This window comes from Kogia breviceps, chromosome 6 (assembly GCF_026419965.1).
Source record: "Kogia breviceps isolate mKogBre1 chromosome 6, mKogBre1 haplotype 1, whole genome shotgun sequence".
In the NCBI taxonomy this organism is placed as follows: Eukaryota; Metazoa; Chordata; class Mammalia; order Artiodactyla; family Physeteridae; genus Kogia; species Kogia breviceps.
The window spans coordinates 103,487,348-103,513,986 of NC_081315.1; the positions used below are offsets into that span (position 1 = coordinate 103,487,348).

Sequence of the window (26,639 nt, forward strand, 5' to 3'; positions counted from 1 at the left end):
GGCTCAACGCAACTAGAGAAAAGCCTGCACGCAGCAATGAAGACTCAATGTAGCCAAAAATAAATAAATAATTTTTTTAAAAAAAGAATCCACCTGCCAACGCAGGGAACACGGGTTCAATCCCTGGTCCAGGAAGATCGCACATGCCGCAGAGCAACTAAGCCCGTGCGCCACAACTACTGAGCCTGCGCTCTAGAGCCCGCACACCGCAACTACTGAGTCCACACACAACTGCTGAAGCCCACATGCCTCGAGCACGTGCTCCGCAACAAGAGAAGCCCCCACTCGCCGCAACTGGAGAAAGCCCATGCACAGCAACGAAGAACCGAATGCAACCAAAAATAAATAAATAAATAAATAATTTTTTTAAAAAAGCTAGTCAATCCATATATTACCTCTGTTGGTCTTTTGCTGAGTGGATTTCATTCGGGTTGCTTTTACATCCTTGACAGGAGTTATATATACTTCTTTGTTGTTTTCTATAAGGGAAATAATACAATTATTAACTAAATTAAAAGTAGCCTCATGAAATACAATAAACGATCAAATCAATGACAACCAGTCCCAAGAGCAGCTATTGAAAATTTATCATAAATAAGTGTTCCAAAAAAATGTGAACACTGGAAAATAAGCAAGCAAAACTCTTAGGAACATAGTATGCATGGTCATATCGTGAGAAATATACACAAAAAAACTATACAGTAAACACTTATCAGTAATACACTTTCCTAAGGGGATTTAATTTAAAAAACTTTTCTTCCATTTCTGACATACAATCACATATATGTTAGAGGAGGAAAACAATGTATCTCAGTAGAGATGAAAAGGACAGAATCTTATAAATACTCAGGTTAGTATGTCATTACCATCTTCACTTTGAAAAACAGTTGTAGTTGTGTTGTCATCCTGTGCCGCTACAACTTGGTCACCATGTTCTTTATTTCCTTTTTCTAACTGAACCTTGATTTTCTCCAAAGCTCTCACACATGTTCTATCTTTTACTAGCTGTAACAGAAAACTTTTTTTAATGCAGCATTTTCTAATCTTTCAAAAACGCTATATACTGATAAAGTTAATAAAACATTCTAAAAATCCTATTAAATTTATGAAGGAAATATTTACTTCAAATGAGCAGTCACAGCATACTAATGTATAAATTAATAGAATCATGTAAATTCTACATTGATAAAAATTTATACACATTAAGAGTAACTAGAAACTACTTACCTCCAGAATCTCATTCAGTAGAACCAGAAGATCTTTGGCAAGACTGCTAGTGAGTTCCAAAGAACTCAAGGCTTTCGTATAGACCCGAATTTCTGGTGAATATGGACATGTTAGGATCTCATTGCAAATTTTTATAGCCAGATTGTCATGAACTGTTAAGGCCTGGAAAATCAAGAGAAAAATCCTTGTCAATTGAAATGGTATGATTACAATACAGTCTGACACATCTTATCATTTCCAACTAATCGTGACATAATCCCAAAATGTCTTACAAAATTATCATAGTCCTCCCCATGTGAGCTCCCCTTCTTGTAGGGTAGATGCTGTGGTACAAGGCCCAGATCCAACTGCTTTACTACTGACCATTCATTCTCCAGGCTACCACGAGTTATGGAGGCTAAAAGTTCCCAGGTTAGAACTGATACAAGCTGAAGACAATGGGCTCTGCCTAAGGTCACACTTCCCCCGCAAGGGTTAGTCCACATTAATAACTGGTAGATGTACAGGTACAACAGCCCAGCCTTGTTTCAATTCTGGACAAAGCAAAGAACTATCCCAATTCTGGAACTTCTGTGAGATCAGCTGGGACCTTAAGACTGCATGACAGTTCAACTTCTCCCTCTGCCCAATCTATTTCCCTCACTCCTCCAAGATGCTGATCATGAGAGTACGCCCTAATGTCAACAGCTTCTTTGAGGTCTTCTGTCACCCACACTTAGGACCTCAGAGTTATCTTGGATCCCTCCATCTCCCTTGCCTCACACAAAGTTCTATCTTCTAGGCTTTTCTACCCGCAATTTTTTTTCTATGTCAATTTCTACTACTTTTTTCTGTCTGCTTTCTACTACTATGTTCTATTATTCTTTTTCTGTTAGCTTTTATCTCCTAATTGTATCAACTTTTAACTGCTCTCTTTATTAATATTCTCTCCCTATTCCTCTTACCAATTCACCTCACCTAATGAAACTGACCACCAAATTAATCTTCCTAATTAAGTAACTGTCATCCCATTAACCCTTTCATTATACCCTTTCATTATACACCCTGCAAATAGAGTCAACTCCAAATTCCCTATCCTAATCTTCTTCCCTAACAGGCCTATTCAGGATCCTTAGCTGACAGATTTTTTCCACAGTTCCCCAACATGACTTGTACTACCAGCTATATTTAATCACCTTTACTAAAAGTCTTTTCTCTCTATCCAAACCACTCCCCAAATCCCAACAAGGCCTAAGTGAATTCTGCTCAGTGAGATTTAAAACTAGTAATGCTGTACTCATCACCCATACCACATGAAACTTGCCATCTTCTAAAGTGCTAAAGCACTTAGTAGCTATATCACTGACCCTTAATATATTTTGCCTTAATATCCATTGTAATCTTCTTTCCAATAACATGTAACATAGTAACTCAAATGAAGTATGCAGTCACTAAATAACAAAACAGAAGACCAATATTTTCTACTTAATCAGCTGGCATCTGAAATAATTAACACATTAATTTTCAATATGGTAAATATTTGATCAAATGATATTAAAGGGTTAAAAACCAGCTTACATGTAAATTGTGGGCGAGTATGCTCTTCGAATTAAAAACAAAACTAAGCTTGAGGTGAGTTTCATTCTTTGAATTCTCCCTCCTTGTATCAGAAACAGATCAGGTAAGCCAACAATTGAGGACTCAATGAGTCCTACATAACAGGTCATTATTCAGAATGATTAACAGCCAGAACTAGGTGAGGAGGGGGTAGTAAGGATGGTGAATTTTCGGTAACTTCTTTTCAGTAGCAAAAATGTTAGCACTGATTACTTCTATTTTTATATGATTATCTCCCCATTTCCCAAAAGAGTTTTTTCTTAAAGTATAGTTGATCTACAATATTATATTAGTTTCAGGTGCACAAGAGAGTGATTCAATATTTTTATAGATTATACTCCATTTCAAGTTATTATAAAATAATGGCTACATTTCCCTGTGCTGTACAGTAATCCTTGTAGTTTATTTTATACATAGTAGTTTATGTCTCTTAATCCCCTATCTCTATCTTGTCCCTCTCCCCTCCCCTTCCCTACTAGTAACCACTAGTTTGTCCTCTATAACTGTGTGTTTGTTTTGTTATATTCATTCGTTTTACTTTTTAGAGTCTGCATATAAGTGATAGAGTATTTTTGTCTTTCTCTGACTTATTTCACAAAGCATAATAGCCTCTAGGTCCACCCACATAGTTGCAAAAGATCTTTTTCTTGCTTTGTGTTATGTGCTACCACATAAACTAGAAATCTCAAAATCTGTATGTAGCTTCTCACTATTTCAAAGAATCTATGAGAGCATTATTTTGCCAAAGCATGCTAGTTACCATCCCTAGACCATCCACAGGCTAACATACTCATCTACCTGATAATCTTGGGAATTCTTGGCCTGAGGATTTAATCCACTTGGTCTTGTCAAATCTACAAGTAACTCAGCAACATTAGTGATGTCTATTTCAGCTAAAGGAGAAGATGCAGGGGCATTGGCCAGTGTTTGTAGAGTTGGAAGAAACGCTTCTTCAAAACATTCCTGGTTAGTCCTATTGAAAAACAATTTGAAGTATGTTGGCAAAGAAAAAACATATGATTCTTTAAAAAGCAGCAACAACAACATTATATATAAAATGCACCCCACCAAGATACAGTACATATTCATCTAGGAAAGAGCCAAATAATTCAGGTAGATAGAATCTAAGTAAGTTCTTCTCATTTCCTCACTTACCACTGAAGAAAAAGAACATTAACAACAAAATGCTATAGATATGACTCATAGGGAGCCTGAATTTAACTTCAAGTTAGATTTTGATTTATCGATATGACTAAAATACCTGCTTGCATAAGCAAACATCGGGAAGAAAACGCCTAGGCAATGTCGAAGTTGAACATCCTCTTCAGTCACAGGATTGTACCATAACAAGACAAGACGAGAAAGAATTCTGCTGCTGACCAAAAGCCCAGAAAACATCAGCTTGGCTAGTCCTTCTGCAGCTCTCGTCCTGAGTTCAGACACCTATTAAAAATGACTTTCATTTAAAAGAAATTTTTTATTTGTATTTCCTTTTTAAGCCTTACATTGTAGCCTAAAATAAGTATTTTTATATAAACTATCCAAAATCATTCCTGTTATTATGAATTATTTTAAAGGCACATAAAAAAATTTTGTTTTTTCCTTTTAGGTTAAGGCTATGTGACAAATTATTAGTCTAGCTATGAAAACGTCAATTCCTTTTAAACTTTAGAAAAACCAAAAGATCTTATAATATTGTAAAACCAGATATCAAAACAATATGTATTAAACACTTATCATGGTGCTAAGATATAGAAAACCTTCGGTAATGGTCTCTGCCATCAGAGAAGGTGCCTATAAATGAAAGCTCCAGAGGTGAGTGTGGCAATGTGTGTGAATAATAGGTAAAATGTGAACAGAAGGTGAACAAGTAGAAAAAGGCATTCTTAGAAAGAGAAACCAAAACAAACCTAGAGAAGAAAATGGAAAAGATGTAGTGGTATTCAAATGGAGGTACAGGTATAAAAGAGTAGTAATTAAAAATACTGGTTATTGAGCCTGAATTAAATTCAAGCCTCTGACACTTCCTACCTGCATGATCCGATCCTGTGCATATTACTTAATTTCTTTATGCCTCACTTTTTTCATATACAAAAAAAGGGATAATAAAACTACTTATCAAAAAACACAAAGAATACACGTAAAGCTCTAAGGAGTGCTATCTACACAGTAAATCCTCAACAAACGTCAGTGATTATTTATTATTATTGATAGAAAGTAAGTTTGCTCAGCGATCAGATTAGAGAGACCTCGAAAATTAGGTAAAGAAATATGGTGGAAGATTTTTGAAAGGGTAGGGAATAAGATTTAAATGAGATTTCAGGAAAATTATCTAGACAGGCCATAATCTGGGAATGAAAGACACATCTAAACTAGAGGGGACAGGAGGAAAAACAGAGGAATGAGCAGATACAAGAACTATTTCAGAAATTTTTCTGAAAAAAATAACTCAAAAATAAGAAGAAAAATGTAGAGGTTGATAAGATTAATAAGTAAGTGCCAGGGTACTGGCATATGCTTTCCACATACAAACTCATTTAGGGCTCACAACAACCATGAGGGCAGAGACTTTGTTCCACTCAGCATTGTACTCTCAAGAGCATATAATGACTGGCACATAAATAGCTCTCAAATATTTGTTGACTAAACTAAAGAATTATCCCACTGAATAGGCATCATTATTCCCATTTTAAAGATAAGGAAACAGGACAGAGACAGTAAATACCTTATTGAAGATTCACAGACATTACCAGAATACAAATCTTTAAGTCTCCAACTCCAAAGGCTGCATGCCCTCTGTCTTTTTAAAAATTTCTAATATGGGGATTTTAATTGGGACAGGACTGCAAGTCTTTAAAGCATGTGAAAAACTATGATTTATGGCCCAGAGGACAGTCAAGGAAGTCAAGATTTTTTAGTGGTTATGACAAAAATAAAATAAAAGCCACAGAATCTAGTTTAGCCAGAAAAAGATAATGTACCTGTACTATTTAAAAAGCAAAAACAAAATTCATTCATCTACTGTCAAACAGTTTTCATGTGCAATAGTTTTCCATCTATGCAATGTCAGCAAGCCCACAGCACTAGACAACTGCCAACGAGAAGTTAGTCTATCACTTGGCTAATAACTCAAAATTTAAGAAAATACTGATACAATCATACTCCAATAAAGATAAAAGAAAAAAAAAAAGAAAATACTGATAAGGAAGGACTTATTTCTGCCATTTTGCAGTCCAAATGTGAAGTCAAAAACTGTTACAATATAAAGACATTAAATATTGATTTTAAAAAGGTCAATTCATCAAAAAGATAATTATAAACATATATACAACAAACAACAGAGCCCCAAAATATATGAACATACAATGACAGAACTTCAGGGAGAAATAGACAGTTCTATAATAATAACTGAAGACTTCAATACTCCACTTTCTGTAATAGGTAGAACAACTAGACAGACTAATAAGGAAATAGAGGGTTTGAACAACACCATAAACGAACTAGACCTACCAAACATATAGAACACTCCACTCAAAAACAGCAGACCACACATTCTTCAAGTACACATGGAACATTCAAGAACAGAGGCTATATTAGGCCCAAAACAAGTCTTAATAAATTCATAAAGAATGACATTATACAAAATATCTTCTCCAACTACAATGGAATACACCTGAAAAGCAACGAGATGAAAACTGTAAAATTCACAAGTCTGTAAATTAAACAATACACTCTTCTTACACACCAAAGGTCAAAGAAGTCATCAAAATGAAAATTAGAAAATAATTAGATGGGGGCTTCCCTGGTGGTGCAGTGGTTAAGATTCCACCTGTCAATGCTGGGAACATGGGTTCGAGCCCTGGTCTGGGAAGATCCCACATGCCACAGAGCAACTAAGCCCATGCGCCACAACTACTGAGCCTGCACGCTAGAGCCCACGAGCCACAACTACTGAACCTGCAAGCCACAACTACTGAAGCCTGTGTGCCTAGAGCCCGAGCTTGCAACAAGAGAAGCCACCACAATGAAAAGCCCGTGTGCCGCAACAAAGAGTAGACCCCACTCGCTGCAGCTAGAGAAAGCCTGAGCACAACGACAAAGACCCAACGCAGCCAAAAAAAAAAAGAAAGAAGAAAAGAATTAGATGAATAAAAATGAAAATGCAACAAACAAAAACTTATGGTGTGCATCAAAAACAGTGTTCAGAGGGAAATTTATAGCAGTAAATGCCTACATTAAAAAAAAACCTCAAATCAATAACTTTACACTTTAAAGAACTTAAAAGGAGATAGAAAATCAGGGGTGCAGCAGGGAGAATCAATGAAACCGGAAGTTGGTTCTTTGAAAACATGAATACAATTGAAAAACCTTTAGTTAGACTAACAAAGAAAAAAAAGATGCAAATAACTAAAATCAGAAATAAAAGCAGAGACGTTACAACTGACCTTACAGAAATAAAAAGGATTATAAATGAATAATAAGAACTGAATACCAACAAATTAAACAACCTAGATGAAATGAACCACTTCCTAGAAACACAAATTACAAAAATAGACTCAAGAAGAAATAGAAAATCTGAACAGACCTATAACAATAAAGATTGAATACGTAAATCAGAAACCTCTCCAAAAGAAAAGTCCAAGACCAGATGTGTTCACTAGTAAATTCTACCAAATATTTAAAGAAGACTTGACACGAATCTTTCTCAAAGTCTTCCAAAATAATAGAAGAGGAGAAAACAATTTCTATCTCAGTTTATGAGGTCAGTATTACACTGATGCCAAAGGCAGACAAAGACCAATACAAGGAAACTACAGACCAATTTCCCTTATGAATACAGATGTAAAAATCCTTAATAAATTACTAGCAAATGGAATCCAACAACATATTAAAAAGATTATACACCATAACCAAGTGGGATTTATCCAAGGAATGCAAGTATGGTTCAATATAAGAAAATCAAGCAATGTAATGTACCATAGCAATTTTTTTAAAAAATTTCAATCATTTCAATTGATGTAGAGAAACCATTTGACAAAATCAAACATGTTCTTATGACTGGAAAAAAAAAACTCAAATAAAAACAGAAGAGAACTTCTTAAAAATGATAAAGGGCATGTATGAAGAATCTACATCATACTCAATGGTTAAAGACTGAAAACTTTCCCCCTAACATCAGAAACAAGACAAGGATGCCTGCTTTAACCACTGCTATTCAAGATTGTACAGCAAGTTCTAGCCAGAGAAATTAGGCAAGAAAAACGAATAAAAGACATTCAAATTGCAAAGGAAGAATTAAAACTGTCTCTTCACAGATGACTTGGTCTTATAGAAAAAATCCCAAAGAATACACACACACACACACACACACACACACACACACACACACACACACACAGAAACTATTGTACAAGAGCTAACAAATGAATGCAGCCAAGTTGCAGGATACAAAATCAAATCCACACACAAAACAGTTGAGTTTCTATACAACAAGAATGAACAATCCAAAAAAGGAAATTAAGAAAACAATTCCATTTACAATAGCAACCAAAATAATATAGGAATAAATTTAATCAAGGAAGTAAAAAACATGTTCCCTGAAAACTATATACTATTTCTGAAAGAAATTAAAAATGACCTAAATAAATGTAAAGATATTTGAGAGCTCATGGATTGGAAAACATAACATTAAGATGGCAATACTGCCCAATGCAATATACATATTCAATGCAATCCCTATCAAAATTCCAATAGACTTTTTTCCAGAAATGGAAAAGCCAATCCTCAAATTCATAAGGAACTGCAAGATACCCCAAATAGCCAAGACAATACTGAAAATAAAGAACCAAAGTTGGAAAACTCAACTTCCTGATTTTAAAACTTACTATGAAGTTACATGAATCAAAACAGTCAAGTACTGGCACAAGGGTGGACACAAACAATGGAAAAGAATTGAGAGTCTAGAAATAAACCCATATTCCTATGATCAATTGATTCTCTCACTCTCCACAATGGTGCTAAAACAATCCAATAGGAAAAGAATAGTCTCTTCAACAAATGGTGCTGAGACAACTGGATGTCCACAGGCAAACCAATGAAGTTGGACCTCTACCTCACACCATATACAAATATTAGCTGAAAATGCACCAATCCACCTAAATTAAAAGATAAAGGAGTAAAACTTTTAGAAGAAAACACAGAGATAAATTTTCATGACTTTTGATTCGGCAATGTATTCTTAGATATAATACCAAAAGCACAAGCAGCAAAAGGAAAGATAAATTAGTCTTCATCAAAATTTAAAACTTTTAAAAAATCTAAGGACATTATTTGAGAAACTGAAAAGACAACCTATAGGAGAAAATATCTGCATATCACTTATCTGATAAGGATCTACTACCCAGAATATATAAAGAATTCCAAAGGACACCCCAATTTAAAAATGAGCAAAGGATTTGGAATAGATATTTCTCCAAACAAGGTATACAAATAGCCAAAAAACACATGTAGATACTCATCATTAGTTATTAGGGAAAGGCAATTCAAAACGAGATGGCTAGAATTTTTAATAACAATTTTTTCTTATTAATAAAACAACAAAATTATTTTAAAATAACAAGTGTTGATAAGGATGGAACCCTGTTCTTTGTTGGCAGGAATGTAAAATGGTTCAGCTGCTATGGAAAACAGTTTGGCAGGTACTCAAAAAGTTAAAGAAATTACCACATGAAATCATGAAATGCCTATAAAAAACAGGATAGTAAGCTCCTTAACATAGGTAACAAAAGCAAAAATAAACACATGGGACTATATCAAACTGAAAACCTGCACAGCAAAGGAAACTATCAACAAAATGAAAAAGTAACCTATGGAATGGGAGAAAATATTTGCAAATTATATATCTGATAAGGGATTAATATCCAAAATTATATATAAAGAATTCATATAACACAAAAGCAAAAAGCAAATAATTTGATTAAAAAATGGTCAGAGGAACTGATAAACATTTTTCCAAAGAAGACACACAAATGGCTGACAGATACATGAAAAGCTGCTCAACATCACTAATAATCAGGGAAAGGCAAATCAAAACTACAATGAGATATCACCTCACACTGTTAGAATGGCTTTATCAAAAAGACACGAGAAAAGTGTTAGTAAGGATGTAGAGAAAAGGGAACCTTAGTGCAGTGTTGGTGGGAATGTAAACTGGTACAGTCATTTTGGAAGGCAGAATGAAGTTCCTCAAAAAATTAAAAACACAATCCAATTTGGGGATATATATCCAAAGGAAATGAAAATAGAATCTCAAAGAGATATCTGCATGCCCATGTTCATTGTAGCATTATTTACAAGAGCTAAGATATGGAAACAACCCACGTGTCCATCAATGAATGAAGAAGATGTGAGATATATACTGCAATATTATTCAGCCATAAAAAGAAGGAAATCCTGCCATTTGCAACAACAGGGGTAGACCCTGAGAACATTATGCTAAGTGAAACAGCCTGACAAAGACAGACAAATACTGCATGATATGACTTATATGCAGAATCTTTTAAAAAGTCAAACTCATAGAAACAGAGTAGAAAAAATGGTTGCCACAGACTGGTGGGTAGGTGAAATATGGAAAAGGGTATACTTTCAGTTCTATTATAATTTAAAAAAAAAAGAAAAGAAAAAAAAGAATAAGTTCTAGAGACCAAATGTAAAACATGGTGACTAGCTGATAACACTACTGTATTACTGAAATTTGCTTAGAGAACTTAAATGTTCTCACTCAAAAAAAAAAAAAAAAGATAAATATGTGAGGATGTATTAATTAACTAGTTGGGATAGGGATCAGGGACAAAATCCTAAAAACAACAACAAAAAAGGATTAATATATGACCAAGCAACCCCACTTCTAGAAATATACCCAAAAGAATTGAAAATAGCTACTCAGACAAATACATCTTCACAGCAGCACTATTCACAATAGCCAAAAGGTGGCAACAGCCCAAATATCTTTCAATGGATGAATAGCTAAACAAATTCTGGTATATACATAAAATGGAATATTATTCTGCCATAAGAAGGCTTGTGATATAAGCCACAACAGTCTTGAAAACAAGGTAAGTGAAAGAAAGCAGACACAAAGCCACATATTTTCTGATTCCATTTATAGGAAATATCCAGAAGAGTTACATCCATAGAGACAAAATGCAAATTGGTGGTTGTTAGGGCCTGGTGGTAGGGGAAATAGGGAACAACTGCTTAATGGGTAGTTTCCTTTTGGGATAATGAAAATGTTTTAAAAATTAGAGGCAGTGATTGCACTATATTTTTAATGTACTAAATGTCAATGAATTGTTCACTCTAAAATTGTTAATGTAATGTCAATTTCACCTCAACAAAAAAAAATTAAAATTTTTTAATTTAAATGTTTACATATGCTATAAAAATGTAGTTCATGAGTACCCTAAGGAAGGAGATCTAATCCCATATCATATCTTAGAACTTCCACCCACCCAATGTAAGATTATTTTCAATTATTTTTTAAGACCCTTCAGGGTGAAACTTGTAAGTCACAGATCACAAAGACAGAGACAAAAGACGAAAAAATAACAACCCCTCCCAATAGTCATTTCATTTTTGTTTACACTTCAATTCTCTACACAATGTAATCTGATAGTGAGAAATTAGGTATATTAGAAGTGAAAGTAGGATTTAATTATAATATTCAAAATGCAAATTAAAAAAAAATGTTAGCCAAGTTTAAACTTCAGCCTAAAAAATACAAAGAGGATAAACATATATATGCTGACAATAACCTTTCACAATAATAGGGCTATGATTATTTCTTACCTCGCTATCTAAAAAATCAGAAAGTAGTTTCAGAACATTCTTGGCTGTATCAGCCTCTTCAGATTCTTTTGACTCTTGCTCTTCATTAGTGTTTACTTCTGCACCTTCACTTTGAATAGCTTTGATTTTTTTCATTTTAAATGGTTGAAATCCAAATGCCATCAGTTGGTCAAAGATTGCCTTTAAAGCACTTATTTTTATTGTCACATCATCAATTTGCAAAACCTAAATCGAAACATCCCCCACCAAAAGCAAATTAGGTATATTTTTATTCTGTTTATGCTACATAAAATTAACATATATCTTATTATTAATCTACTTGCAACAACAGTGTCAAGTCTATATAAATATTTTTTAAAACTTAAGATTTTGGTTATTTTTTTTTATTTATACCATGACACTTTTATATTTCCTTCAGAAAAATTGTCTTCAGTCAAAAAAATTCCCGGAACTAAAGTCAAGCTGAATTATATTATTTGTTCCTTTTATGTACAAAAACGTATATGTTTAACTATGATTTTATTATTTTTTTAAGATCTAGAAAAACTGTTCAATATACTGCAATTGTTTGGGGCCATCTATCAAGACAAAAACATTACATTCTAACCAATGAAAAGCATTCATTGGAACATCAGTACTCTTCTAGGTTATCAAGTTTCATTAAAGAAACTTTTCTCTTATTAGCTCAATAAATTCAGATTTCATTAATAGTGAATTCAGTTTTCATTGAACTGGACTTCTTTATAAAAGAAAGTGAACCATAAAACCTAGCAGTTTCTATGAGTCTATCATGAATCCATTAACACCCAGCAGCTTGTATGAGTCTATCCTGACTTAAGAAAACCGAATTCTTACATACCAAATTTCAAAGCCATGAAAAAAATAGAGCTGAATATTTCTACTATGAAAAGATTTACTATATTTTTTAATGCACCTAAATTTTGGTCACTGATAAGCTACTTGGCTATACAGCTTAGCCCATAGAATGAAGAAAAATCACCCACAAGTTGGTCAAATGAATGAATAGAGAAAAGTGGCTCAAAATTACAAAACTTCGAAGGATATTTCAAGACACATCTATTACATATTTTCTTATGGCAAGACCTGCAAATCTGCCAAAGCCAAATGCTTATTTATAAGAATGTACTGTCATGACTATTCTCTACAAATTCTAAACATGCTACTCTCAACAACATCTTGGTTTTCCTTGTCCTTCTCAGTCCCTCACTGGCTAGCAGTAGCTCTCAATATTGGATAAAGAAAGATTTCTAAATGAAATCATTTCCCTCTCCTGCCTTTCTAACAAGTGTGGATATATTTCTTAAGTCAATTTCTATTACTAAAACTTGATTTTAAAAAAACTGATTTCTTACTCCACCAAAATACTGCTCTTTTCCCTTAATCTAAAATCTTCCAATGATAGCTCTGAAAATACCTTCATAAAGATAAGTAATTGAATCTATTCAGTGGTTAAATTCTTTTGATTGCAAACCCCTTTGAGGACCTAATAAAAGGCCACCTCACAATAACATTCAAAATATAGGCAAAATTCCACATACAATTTATTTTACTGCATTTGTATCTGGTATCATTCACATTTTTAATGTACAAAAAATTATACCTAGCTATTTTTTTCAGGCAAACATTAATAGCTAGTCCCTGAAAAAAGTTCAGAGATCAATGTTGTTTAAAGTTAAAAAAAGGTAAACTTTAATTTTTAAAAATTTTAATTCTATGACAAGGCTGCTATTAACTGTTTTGATTTGAAATTAAGGTAAAATTATGGAATGGTCTTGATAATAAACATTCATTTATTTTTCACATGAACTTGATTTTGACAATTCTTTTTCACCACAAAAAATTATATAGGAGCAAACAGTATCAAGGCTCCTATGGCTCCATCAAATGGGGTATGAGTTAGTATTAAATAACTTCCTATTGCTCCAGGACACTTGTAAGCATTAAATTCATATTACATTTCTTCTGTCTGAAATGACCAAAACACTTATTATTGATGTTATGTCATCAAAAATTAAAAGGATCAAAATCCGCATTTCATCTTTACAAGTCAAGTGAATTTATGTGCCTTTGGAAAGAGTTCTATGGTATTTCTTTTGCTGCAGTACTAGAAATTTTATATAGTTGTCTAACTCTAATCTCCTCTACTTGAAAACAACAACTTCTCAATACAATTTTTCAGAAGTACTCATAATGGTATATAGGGCATCTTAATGAACGTTTTACCTCAGAGTAAAAAGCGCTATACTTAATAAGCTAGACATAAATGAACCCTTCACTATCAAATGTTCTAGTAAGATTTTTCTTCCACTTAAATAAAAAGTAATGACCAGGGGTCAATCTAGCACTTAATGACCCATCCTCTAGAAAGCCAGGAAATTGAAATAGAGAACTTCCTGGTTTAATTTCTTAGCAAAACCTCTTTGAAAATGTACTATTTTATTTCCCGGGCACCTATAAAGCCAATAGATTTCACAATAGTAAACAAGATTCCCTTTAGAATTACTACCAGAATCACTAATGCCAGTACCTGCTAATATAAATAGTAATGACTTTGTATAACACAGGGAGATTCATTCATTCATCTTGGAGCAAAACCAGATGTATGGCCAAGCACTATAAATGATTCATCTGGACAAAGTACCAAGATTTTTCTTCCAGTTTGTTTGAAAAGAAACGGTACACCATTTTAAAGATAATACTTGACATTCTAAGTTTCCAAAAGGATCTCACAATAATAGAAATTCTTCTCTGATAACAAGCATGGGATGATAAATATAAACAAAGCACTGTCAGGAATTTAATCCTTGCACATTAAATGAACTGATTAGATGTCAAGTACTCCAAAAAAGGAAATTACAACAAAACAAAATTTCTGAGGACTGCCTTTTGACAAAAGCATGGTTTTAATTTTCTTCCTTTGATACAAGTCACAAACAGTTTGACCATTTCCAGGACACATGACTTCCCTGAAGTTCTCCCTAATTGTATGTTTTCTTTTTCTTGGCAATGTCATATGCAACATTAAAGGATGCTTCAAGGTAAGGATTTATGTTGGGGGAAAATTCAACTATTGGTTGAGTCTTTTAATATAATCTTCATAAAAATGATAATCCATATTGTCATGTGTTATTTTCAAGTTGAACATGCAAAGCACTCCCATTCACCTGTTGGCAAGCAATTTGCACTAAAATTCCTTGCAGCTTTTTTAATCCCATTACATTTGACAACACAAAAAGACTACATGAATCATACTGTCTTTTTACATGGGGAGGTGGAGGGAAGTATATTTTCCAAGTAAAGCTAAGCCCAAATGTTAAAAACAGATGTCCAAAGGAGTTAAAAAGTCAAATGCATTCCACTGATACACCAGACTTAATCCCCTCTTGTCTACTCAGTAGCACTCTAGCAGCTGCCCTCTCTTCCCTATATTCAATTTTTTCCTTTCAAATGGGTCATTCTCATTAGGATTCAAACAGGTTGTAATTTTCTCCATCCTAAAATAATTCAAACCAAACCAAAAACTCTTTTTACCCCATATCCTCTCTTGCTACCACTCCATTTCTCCATTATTCCTAACAAAATAAAATCTTGAAAGAGTAGTCTACACTGGCTGTCTCCAATTCCTCTCCCATAATTCTCTTTGGACCACTCCAATAGGCTTTGCCCTGTGCATAAACTAGGGCTCATGAAAGTCACCAAACACTTCCTTACTTGCCAAAAATGGTCAACTATGAATCCTTATCAACCTGTCACCAGCATTAGACAGTTGGGTCACCCTGGCCTCTCTAAAATACCATCTTGACTTGCCTTCTAGGACATTACACTCTCCCCTAACTATCTACTTCACCTTGGTCTTTACTGGTTCCTCTTCATCTCTCTAACCTTAAATGTTGCCTGAGCCCTAGGGAACTATAAAGTTGAGATCTCCTCTCAAACTATACTCATTTGTCAGGTAACATCCAGTTTCTAGGCATTGGATACTATTATAAAGACTTGCAGATTCCTCTCCCCAGCCTGGGTCTCTCTGCTATCTCCAAACCCACATAAAAATAACTATTCAGGGTTTCCCTGGTGGCGCAGTGGTTGAGAAGCCACCTGCCGATGCAGGGGACACAGGTTCATGCCCCAGTCTGGGAAGATTCCACATGCCGCAGAGCGGCTGGGCCCATGAGCCATGGCTGCTGAGCCTGCGCGTCCGGAGAGCCTGTGCTCTGCAATGGGAGAGACCACAACAGTGAGAGGCCTGCGTACCACAAAAAAAAAAAAAAAAAAAAAAAGCCTATCCAATATATCCAACTTGTACCTCAAACTTCAAACTTACCATGTCCAAAACTGAACTCCTTAGCTCAACTACCTGCCGTAAAACCTGTTCTGTTTTCCCCATCACAAGAAAGGCAATTCCATCTTTCCAGTTATTCCAGCCAAAATCCTGTTTTCTTCCACTTCTTTCTCTCACACACCACATCAAATTTATCAACAAATTCTATAGACATTGTCTTCAAACTTAAATTACCATCACTTCTCATGACCCAAATAATCACAACACTGGTCCAGGTCATCATCACCTCTTTCCTGGATTATTGCAATACCTTCCTTATGAGTATCCTTCCTTCCATACTGTATCCCTATAGTTACTATTAGGGATCTGCAAACTATGACTCATGGGCCAATTCCAGTTTGTTGCCTGTTTTTATACAGCCTCCAAGTTAGGAATAATTGTATATTTTTCAATGGTTAAAAAATAATATCTCATTATATGCTAAAATTATAAGAAATTTAAGTATCAGTGTCCATAAATACAAGTTTTACTGATCTACAACTATGCTTATTCAATTATGTATCATCTATGGATGTTTTCATACTACCACAGCAAAGCAGTAGTTGAGACAGACCATATGGCCTGCAAAGTCTACAATATTTACTCTCTAGACCTTCAGAGAAAAGGTTTGCCAAACAACCCATGGGGCTTCCCTGGTGGCACAGTGGTTGAGAATCCGCCTGCCGATGCAGGGGACACGGGTTCGTGCCCCGGTCCGGGAAGATCCCACATGCCGCAGAGCGGCTGGGCCTGTGAGCCATGGCCACTGAGCCTGTGCATCCAGAGCCTGTGCTCTGCAACGGGAGAGGCCACAACAGTGAGAGGCCCGCGTACCACAAAAAAAACAAAAAACAAACAAACAAAAAACAACCCATGGGTCTAACCAACACTATATCCTGTCACAGCATAAAAATCCCCTACTCAAAATCTTCCAATTCTGGGACTTCCCTGGTGGTCTAGTGGTTAAGAATCCACCTTCCAATGCAGGGCATGCAGGTTTGATCCCTGGTTGGGGAACTAAGATCCCACATGCCGTGGGGCAACGAAGCCCATGTGCTCTAGAGCCCTCAGGCCACAACTAGAGAGCCCATGTGCTCCAGAGCCCACACACCACAACTAGAGAGAAGGCTGCGTGCTGCAATGAAGAGCCCACGCCACAACAAAAGATCCCACATGCCACTACTAAGACCCGACACAACCAAATAAATAAATAGATAAATTTAAAAAAAAAAAAAAAAAAAAAACCCTACCAATTCCTTCCCATCTCATTCACTGTGAAGGCTACATCTTTACAAACTAGAAATCCCTAGAAGACACGGATGACCAGCTGCCTGCGAATCATTTCTCCTACTATTTTCCCCTTTGCTCAATCTGGCCTAGCCATATGAGCTCCCGTTCCTTTAATATGTGAAGCAAAGTCCTACTGATGGACCCCTTCCCGTGCTCTTCCCTCTCTTTGGAAACCTCTTACCCAGATCTACATGGTTAATTCTCACTTCCCTCTGGTAACAGCCCAAATTTTGACTTATTAGTGAGGTCTTTCTAAACCAAACTGCTCCCTTTCCCTATTTCCAGTCCTCATTCCCCTTCTCTGCTTTATTTTTTTCCATCTGACATACTACATATTTTTTATTTTTCATTGTGTATTTCCTCTTCTAAAATGTAAGCTCCATTAGGACAGCAACTTTTATCATGTTTTTCATTACCTATCTTATTTTTTTTCTAAAGTCTATAATGCTGGGCATATAATATGTACTCAATAAATATCTGCTATATGATTAATTTTTTAAATACCTTAAATAACTGACATTTCATCTTTCTGCTACAAAAAAATCAAAACTGAGCCCTTAAAATCATCCATAATCATCATCATCATCAACCAGCCCTGGAATCAATTAAACTTAATAATACTAGCAAAATCACCACAGATTGAGTATTTATCTCAAGTATAATCAAGATTTTAGTCACAAGATAAATCCTACCTGCAATAGTAATACGAAGTGTTTACTTGCAAAATCCTGATTCTGTAGTCCACAGCATCCCAAGCACAAAACAGCCAGATTTCTTACTGTAGGATGAACACTTATTATTCCAGGAAGAATCTAAAGTGAATTAGAAATTAAAATAATTTTGACTAGGATAAGAAATTTACAATAGTATATTAAAAAAATGCAAATTTCTATATGATTTCGCAGACCTACTTCATTTCCATGTAGTCTATTAACACAAAAAAGTCAACTTTTGGTTTTAAAAAAGGTAAATATTAAATCAGTAAAACAGAAGAATACAGTCAGAGCAAAACAGTCTGATCATGAGATACCTTCCCTCCACCTGCCAAAACTGACTCAATGGCTTCCCAATGCTCATAGAAAAGATAAAACTCCTCAACATAATGTATGATATACACCTCATTGTGTAGTCTTTCCCAGTATCACCTTATACCATGCTATCTCTTGCTGTTTATTCAATTGAGCTGATTTCAATGCCTCCCATTAGTGCTGTCCAATAGAAATATAATGCAAGCCAAGTATGTCATTTAAAATTTTTAGTAGCCACATTAAAGTGAAAAGAAACAGATGAAACTAATTTTAATACATTTTATTTTACTCAATATAGACCAAATATTATCAATACAACATGTAATCAATATTAAAACATTGAGATTTGTTTTTTAGCTGTGGCTTTTTTCATGTTTATAAAAAATTGAGATAATCTCTGTTGTTTGTACTAAGTGTTTGAAACCCAATGTAGTTTTACATTTATAAATATGTATAAATATATATATATATTTGGACTAGATTTAATAGCCACAGGTTTTTAATATCCACATGTGGCTGGTGGCTACCATACTGAAGAGAGTAGGTCTAGATCATTCTTCCCTCTTTTTCACATAGTTAATGTCTACTCAAACATCACCTTAAGGTCACCTTCCATAAACAGATGAAATCTCATTATCATAAATTCACATATGACAATAAAGCTCTTCTTCATAGCAATTATCAATGGCATAAGCTTTCACTTGTTTATTTGATTGATGCCCCCCCTCACTTGACCAGAAGATCCAAAAAGGGCAGTCTGCATGTGTTCTGTACACCATGTACACTCTATCTCCAGCCCTGGGTGTATAGGTGTTCAACAAATATTTGTTCACTTAATATATGATTTTTATTTAAAGCACAGTAATTTCATTAAAATATTATAACTCCTATATTTAAATACCTTACTCATTTACATCCCGCTATGGTCTCTTTCAATCTTTAGACAGACTGTTTTTATACAGTTAAAATCATTATGACCATTTTTATGTTCTTTCTTCCCTCAGTATTGTTTTCCCCACATATATACATAAGTCTTCATATTTACTACTTCAATTGTGCAGTTAATTATACCATCATTTATCATTCTCTTGCAATAGAACCAGACATAAAGTATACAAGCAGAACTTTAAAAGTATCACTTTTCACTAGAGACATCTGCTTTGTTAAAAATAAAACTAAATTCTAACGGTTTAACAGATCTAGTTTTAATCAGCTCTAGACTGTTATAAAACAATAATTGGTCTTCTTTACTACATTTAGAAACTCATGACAACCCAAGGAACTAGATTTTAGATCACATTCATTGGCTGTTTTACACTAATCCCAAGTAAAAACAATTTGGGGAGAATCCTGGAAGAGGTTGGATACATTCAAAATTTGCTTTGGGTAAGTAGCACTATTAAAAAGAATACTCTAGGGCTTCCCTGGTGGCGCAGTGGTTGAGAATCCGCCTGCCGATGCAGGAGACACGGGTTCGTGCCCCGGTCCAGGAAGATCCCACATGCCGCGGAGCGGCTGGGCCCGTGAGCCATGGCCGCTGAGCCTGCGCATCCGGAGCCTGTGCTTCGCAACGGGAGAGGCCACAACAGTGAGAGGCCCGCATATCACAAAAATAAAAAAAAATTAAAAAAATTAAAAAAAAAAAGAATACTCTAAAGCTGCATGTCTAATACTGTCGCCACTAACCACATGTGGCTATGAACACTTGAAATATGAGTAGTCCAGATTAAAATGTGCTTTAAAACTTAGTATGAAGAATAGAATTTAAAATATCTCAATAAAATATTGATTAAATGATGAAATTATAATATTGGGGGTATACTGGGTTAAATATATTAAAATATATTTAAATTAATGTATATTAAAATTAATTTCACATTTCTTTTTAATTTTTAAGTGTGGCTACTAGAAAATTTAAAGCTACATGTGGTTTGCATTATATTTCTATCAGACAATGTGGTTCTAAAGGCTTGTGGTATTTATATCCCTCTGGTCAATAAAATGGAGATTACCTATGAAGGGTTACTTTAGTAAAGTCCTTAAATATATAATAATAAACAAATTTCTTTCACAGGGCTTACAATGTAACCTTCTCAGTCTTTCTACATACCAAGATTCTGGTACTTAAATATTCCTTATGTATCTCAGTATTTCCTCTTACTATTCAAAAAATGAAGATATCCTGCACCTCTTTCCAGCATAAAATAATCTTTTCAAACTTTCTAAAGGAATAATTATAACTTATATACCAGGTCCTTTACATGCACTATCTTAATCTAATCCTCACAATATGAAGCAGCCACTGTATTATTTTTTCTTTTTTACCATTTATATGTATCAGATGTTTAAAATGGTCTTTCATTCTTTCGAACCCCAAGGAACATATTACTTATAAAATGATGAAGGCGTGAGCTAAAATAAAGCCTCAAAGTGCACCAACATACCAAAGATTCAATGATGCCATTCATGGTTGCACCTATACCTGTTGAAGTGCACATCTGTTTCAACAGTTCATAGCACAAAATAAGACACTTCTGTAGTGTATCAGCATCATTCTAAAATGAAATACAAAATATTCAGCATTAGTAAAAATATATTCTGCCCATGCCTTAAATGTTTACTTTCTCGAGGCTTTTTGTCCAAGACATATTGTCTCTATACACATTCCCTGTACAACATTATCCAGTCACAAAATTTACCATTTATAAGCTGGTTCAACTATTTTCTAAGTTTCAGATTCATATATAAAACTGCCATAAGACATTTCCTCCTGTATGGTCCACAGGCTTCCCAAACTCAAAATGTCCAAAAGGGAACTAACCAATCATTACCCAAATTCCTCCTCCTATGCTACCTCCATAAATTTCGCTGCCATCTACCCAGCTGTCCAAACCAAAAGACCTAGGATACATTCTTGACTCACTCTTCTCCTTGTTACTAATTCTTAAATACTTCTCAAATCCATCACTTCTTTCCATATCCAACATCATTATCTTGTTCAGACTGTACTCATCTCAATCCTACATTACTGTAACAGTCTTCAAACTAGTATGCCTGCCTACAATTCATTTTCTGAGTAACAGTGATCTTTATAAGACATAAATCTCATCTTTAGTGGTTCACCATGATCTTTGGGTAAGGGACAATGTTTAAAATATTGTTTATACAAGGCCTTATATGAATTGGCCCTTAATTTCTTCCCTCAGATTTATCTCTTACCTCTCCACCTCAATTCTTTAGTCATGTGGACCTGAAGTTTTTAAACACAACAGGCACTCTTTAACTTCTAGGCCTTCACACATGTCATTCCATCTGCCTATAACATTCCCTTAACAACTCAAAGAGGAGAGATGACACAGAGTGCATTAAAAGCACAATCAAAGCCACTTGCCTGGGTTTGAATCCTGCCTCTACCATTTACTATCTGTATAACTTCAGGCAAGTTACTTGCCTTCTATAAAGTAAGGATAATTGTACCAATTCCGTTAGGTCACAATGAGAATCAAATGAATTTATACTTGTGAATACCACAAAAAAGGATCCTATAACTACTTGCTTATATTATTTTCATTCAAATCTCAAGTTGAAACATTTCTTTTGCGGAAGCCTATACCACCCTCTCCATAAAACCCCTATACTTACCTGAACATAGCATTTATTATACTATACTATATACTGTAATAGATTTATATAACCCTTAAATAGGACAAATGAACAGATAAATGGTCAAAGCAAGTAAAGTTAAACAGATAATATTAATCATGATAGATCACACTAGTTAAAATTTTCCTAATTCAGACCTGCAGTTTATATCATTTTTCAGTTTATATTTTCATTTTTCACTTTAAATTTGCTCCTCAAATTTAAGAGCCTATAATGATCCATTGACTTGGTCAAACAAAAGAAATGAGCTACTTAGCTATGAAAATAAAATTCAGGCATATCCATTGGGAAGGTGGGGTGTTAAGAGCAGGGATGTCTATGGCTGCAGAGCTCAAGGACATAACTTACAAAACTCTCCTGTATAGTAAACTCTTCCCTATCCAGCATTCTCTTTATAATAATAATCAGCATTTCCCAAACCAAAACTACAGTAATAAATGTTTACTACAAAAGGCAAGATCCTAAAAGACCTCCTGAATTAAAGTTAATAGCAAATATTATAGTAATTGATACCATTCTACCTTATATTAAAATATTAGTTTATCAAATACAACTAAGTTAATTAAAAAAGACTGCTGAAATGAAGCTTTAAATGTTATTAAATATATAAGTTTAGTATTTTTTTTAATTTTTATTGGAGTATAGTTGATTTACAATGTTGTGTTAGTTTCAGGTGTACAGCAAAGTGAATCAGTTATACATATACATATATCCACTCTTTTCTTTTTTAAGATTCTTTTCCCATATAGGCCATTACAGAGTACTGAGTAGAATTCCCTGTGCTATACAGCAGGTTCTTATTAGTTATCTATTTTATACAGCATTTCATTTAAAATAACAAAGTTACTTAGCTTTTTCTAAAAACAAGAGTAATTAAACTTTTAAAAAATATGTGTATAATGGCACTGTTACTATAGAAATTCTTTTCCTAGCAGTGGAAAGGACATGAGTCTTCCACAAATAAGGGAAAGATGCATTTTCCTTTTCTAAACCATTCAAGACAAACAAAACAAAACAAAAAGAGAAGGAAACCACTGGAAGGCAGGTTTCCTTGGCAAGGAAGAAAGACTTCAGATTCTAGGGATTAGCATGACAAGGGAACAAATCAAAGTCCTAGCTACAATAATTAAAGTTCATTAAAGCCTTTCAAAGTCCAAAATAGAAAGGAACAGGCGGAAAAATATTATTTTTGTATTAGTTCATGGCATTGTTAAAAATCCCTCCTAAGTGAATCTATTCCGGCAGCTGAGTTAAGAAAACAAGGTTTAGTTGAGATGATCAACAGTAGCTGAAATTTAATATGAAAAATGTATCTATACCTTCTCTATGTGGACTTCTTTAATTTCAAGTTGCTCTGTCTCTTTCAATAGGTTTATTTTGGCATCTTCTAATGCTTTTATTTCTTCTTTTAATTCTGATGCTTGATTAAAATCCTGTAAGTTAATGCAATTTTCCAAAGCTGCTTTTGCCTCAATAAGTTTAACTTTTATTTCAGCCATCTAAGAAAAGATATAAATTGTGTATACACCAAACAAAAACTATTAATGTGAAATCTGTAGCAAACTAAAGAGTATTATTTAGAACCATTTCAACCATCTAGAAGTTAAGCAGTCAGGTACATACAGAAAAAGTGGTAATCTTCCTGAAACAGAGATTGGCAAATCTTTCAGACTGACATAATCTGATAACATTTTAGACATTCTTATATAGTTTAATAGTAAATCAATAATTTGACTTTGTGCAATTTTGAAAATGTAGAAGAAGAAATAAACAACTTGTGCAACTACAATATACTCAAGCATTTCTTTAATTTAGAAGACAGTTACCTTGAGTTCGTTCTTTCTTGCATCAGCTGGGTCATTAACACCAACAGTAACAATGGGTGCCCGAATCTCTGAGATAATTTCTGTAACCTGATAAGTTATAATTCAAAATACATGCCTTAATATATGTTATATATCAGAAAATGACATCAAACTGTTATACAAAACTCCAAACTGTCCACAATCTCTTGAAAAATAGAGCAAAATATACAAGCAAAAATGGCACACATTCTATTTGCTAGACAATTTTAGAAAAAAAATGACCAAACAATACATCTGACTAAAAACTCTTAAGATTATGGGAAGGTAAATAGGCACATAGACACTGAAGATAAATTCTCTTTCATATAGTACTTTAAAACAGAAAAAATGAAAATAGCATCTTAGGCACCATAAAACTAAAATTTTCTGCCTAAAATCCTCAACTCCCTCCCTTGTTCAGCTCCAATGGGAGTGGAATATAAAAAATTAGAATACTCTTTTATTCTTCCTTTGGGTATACAAGGCATAAATAATGACAGCAAATTAAACACTTTCCTTTCAGAGCCACTGGGCATTGGAGTTGGCCAATTCAGGAAAAAGTTGCATCCCAAATGAAGGTACCTTAAGCAGGTGCTGGATAACCACTAACTGGGGATGTTGTAAAAAGAATTTATGATATGTTTAAGTATATCTATATACGGAAGGAGTGGAAAAGACAACCTTTGAATTAACTCGCAACTCCAAGACTATACGATTTTATGAAAATCAACGATACAGGCCTCTCTTTTGGGGCTACCCCAGAGAAAATAACACTTGAATATAGTAAAATAATAGATAATATTTATTTCTGTATTTACCAAGCACTTTATGAACATTGCTTCATTGAACAATGAAAGATAAATTTCGTTTGCAGACAGGTAAAAATTCTAGATTAAATTACTCAGACAAAGCCACAAATCCAGAAAGCGTCCGAGGGGATTTGAACCCAGGTATGTACTAATACAGTCGGCCCTCAAACCTTCTAGCAACCAATGCCTATATGTCACCTCTTCCCTAACCTGCTCCATTTCAAACTGATTCAACACAATGATAGGTATGGTAAAAGAAAGGAGATATTTTTAAAAATGTGTGTGTGAGAGAGATTTGGTTTTAAGAAGTTTAAAGACTTGATAAAGAGACAAAACTAAAACAAAAGCAATTAAAGACAAAGCCAAAAGTACTGAAAAGAGAATAAGACAACCCTCAATGTTATTGACCAAAACCTTTTATCTCTATCAAGAATGAAGAAAATTACTTACAATCTGTGTTCTCTTATTATCATCTTTAATCATGTGGAGCAGTCTCTCAACAAGAAAAGAAATTAGGGATATTGGGGTGGTGGGTAGAGTAAGAATCTCCTGTAAGATAGCCAGCAGTACTTTCCTGCATTCAAAAAGAACTATTTTAATTTCAATACAAGAGTAGAAACACATTATATCTCTAACATTTCACCTATTCTCCAGACTTAATTACAGACTTTGTCTTCTTTTTTATATTTATCACTATAGGTACAAAAATATATGTACAACACAGACCTACTAGAGCATGGACTTGAGGATATGGGGAGGGGGAAGGGTAAGCGGTGACGATGTGAGAGAGTGGCAGGGACATATACACACTACCAAATGTAAATTAGATAGCTAGTGGGAAGCTGCCGCATAGCACAGGGAGTTCACCTCTGTGCTTTGTGACCACCTAGAGGGGTGGGATAGGGAGGGTGGGAGGGAGGGTGATGCAAGAGGGAAGAGATATGGGAACATATGTATAACTGATTCACTTTGTTGTAAAGGAGAAACTAACACACTATTGTAAAACAGTTATACTCAAATAAAGATGTTAAAAATATATATATATGTACAGACTTTAGACCAAAATTCACGTTCTGAAAAAAAATTTATAAATGGCCCTATAATCTTTCATAAATTAACATGATGAAATGACAAAATACCATAAGTGAATCAAATCTTTTAGACTGCAATTATTATAGACAGGACTAGTAATACTAATAGAAATTTTTAAGCAAAAACCTGCAATTTCATTGATTTATTCTGAAGGAACTGAATTAGAAACTCATATTTCCATATATACATATATTCATATAGAAATTAGGAGAAAGAGAAACAGAGACAGTATATAAATATATTTCCTCTTACAAACTCCATATATATTATATAAGAGGAAAGAGAACACTTCGTATAACACTTTAAAGAGCTAGGTTAAATGTATTTAATCATATTGTAACAAGACTACATTTCAACACATAAAATTAGAAGCTCAAATTAGAACAAGTGTTTTACATTTAAATGTACCTTCCTCCTTCTTCACTGGTATCCAGAAACTTGATAATTAGAATCAATTGTTGACCTATGAACTCTTTTGTCATCAAATTGCCAATATAAGAAAAATCACCTCTCTGTTCTTCATTAACAACCGGAATGCTCTGAATATAACTAAAACAAGCACAATTAATAAGATGTAGAATCTGTTTAGAAACATTAAACAGCTCCCCATTATGTCAGAAAAGGTCATTTTCTGCTCATATCAGTCCAAATATATGGATATTTATACCATGTTATACTAATCCTGATCTACAGAGTAACTTCTGTTATTGTCATGAACTTCTATGAACTTACTGGCTTGATTCAAAAGAATTTGGAAAATATATTTTCATTAAAGATTCAAATTTCCTATGGGAAATTTTCAAAAGGTACATATTTGTATCTCTCAAAATAACTAATTATTTCAATGTCACTAGTATTCTCAATTATAAAGTTCTAAATCCCTTCTCCAAAAATCCAATTATTC

The 26,639-nt window shown here is 34.1% G+C and overlaps 1 protein-coding gene across 3 annotated transcripts in view; it reads right to left on the reverse strand.

The window, feature by feature from the left end:
- Positions 1-26,639, reverse strand: part of NCAPG (non-SMC condensin I complex subunit G) — a 184,699-nt gene that overhangs the window by 3,079 nt on the left and 154,981 nt on the right. For all 3 annotated transcript variants that reach the window (XM_059067496.2, XM_059067498.2, XM_067036360.1), the window contains 12 exons: positions 26,144-26,284; positions 25,094-25,217; positions 23,817-23,903; positions 23,310-23,489; positions 20,772-20,882; positions 17,992-18,111; positions 11,671-11,895; positions 4,085-4,266; positions 3,622-3,796; positions 1,228-1,389; positions 867-1,005; positions 396-479 (listed from right to left, as the gene is read on the reverse strand). In XM_059067496.2, the coding sequence (XP_058923479.1) occupies positions 396-479; positions 867-1,005; positions 1,228-1,389; positions 3,622-3,796; positions 4,085-4,266; positions 11,671-11,895; positions 17,992-18,111; positions 20,772-20,882; positions 23,310-23,489; positions 23,817-23,903; positions 25,094-25,217; positions 26,144-26,284 (1,730 nt within the window). The remainder of the gene's footprint in view (positions 1-395; positions 480-866; positions 1,006-1,227; positions 1,390-3,621; positions 3,797-4,084; positions 4,267-11,670; positions 11,896-17,991; positions 18,112-20,771; positions 20,883-23,309; positions 23,490-23,816; positions 23,904-25,093; positions 25,218-26,143; positions 26,285-26,639) is intronic.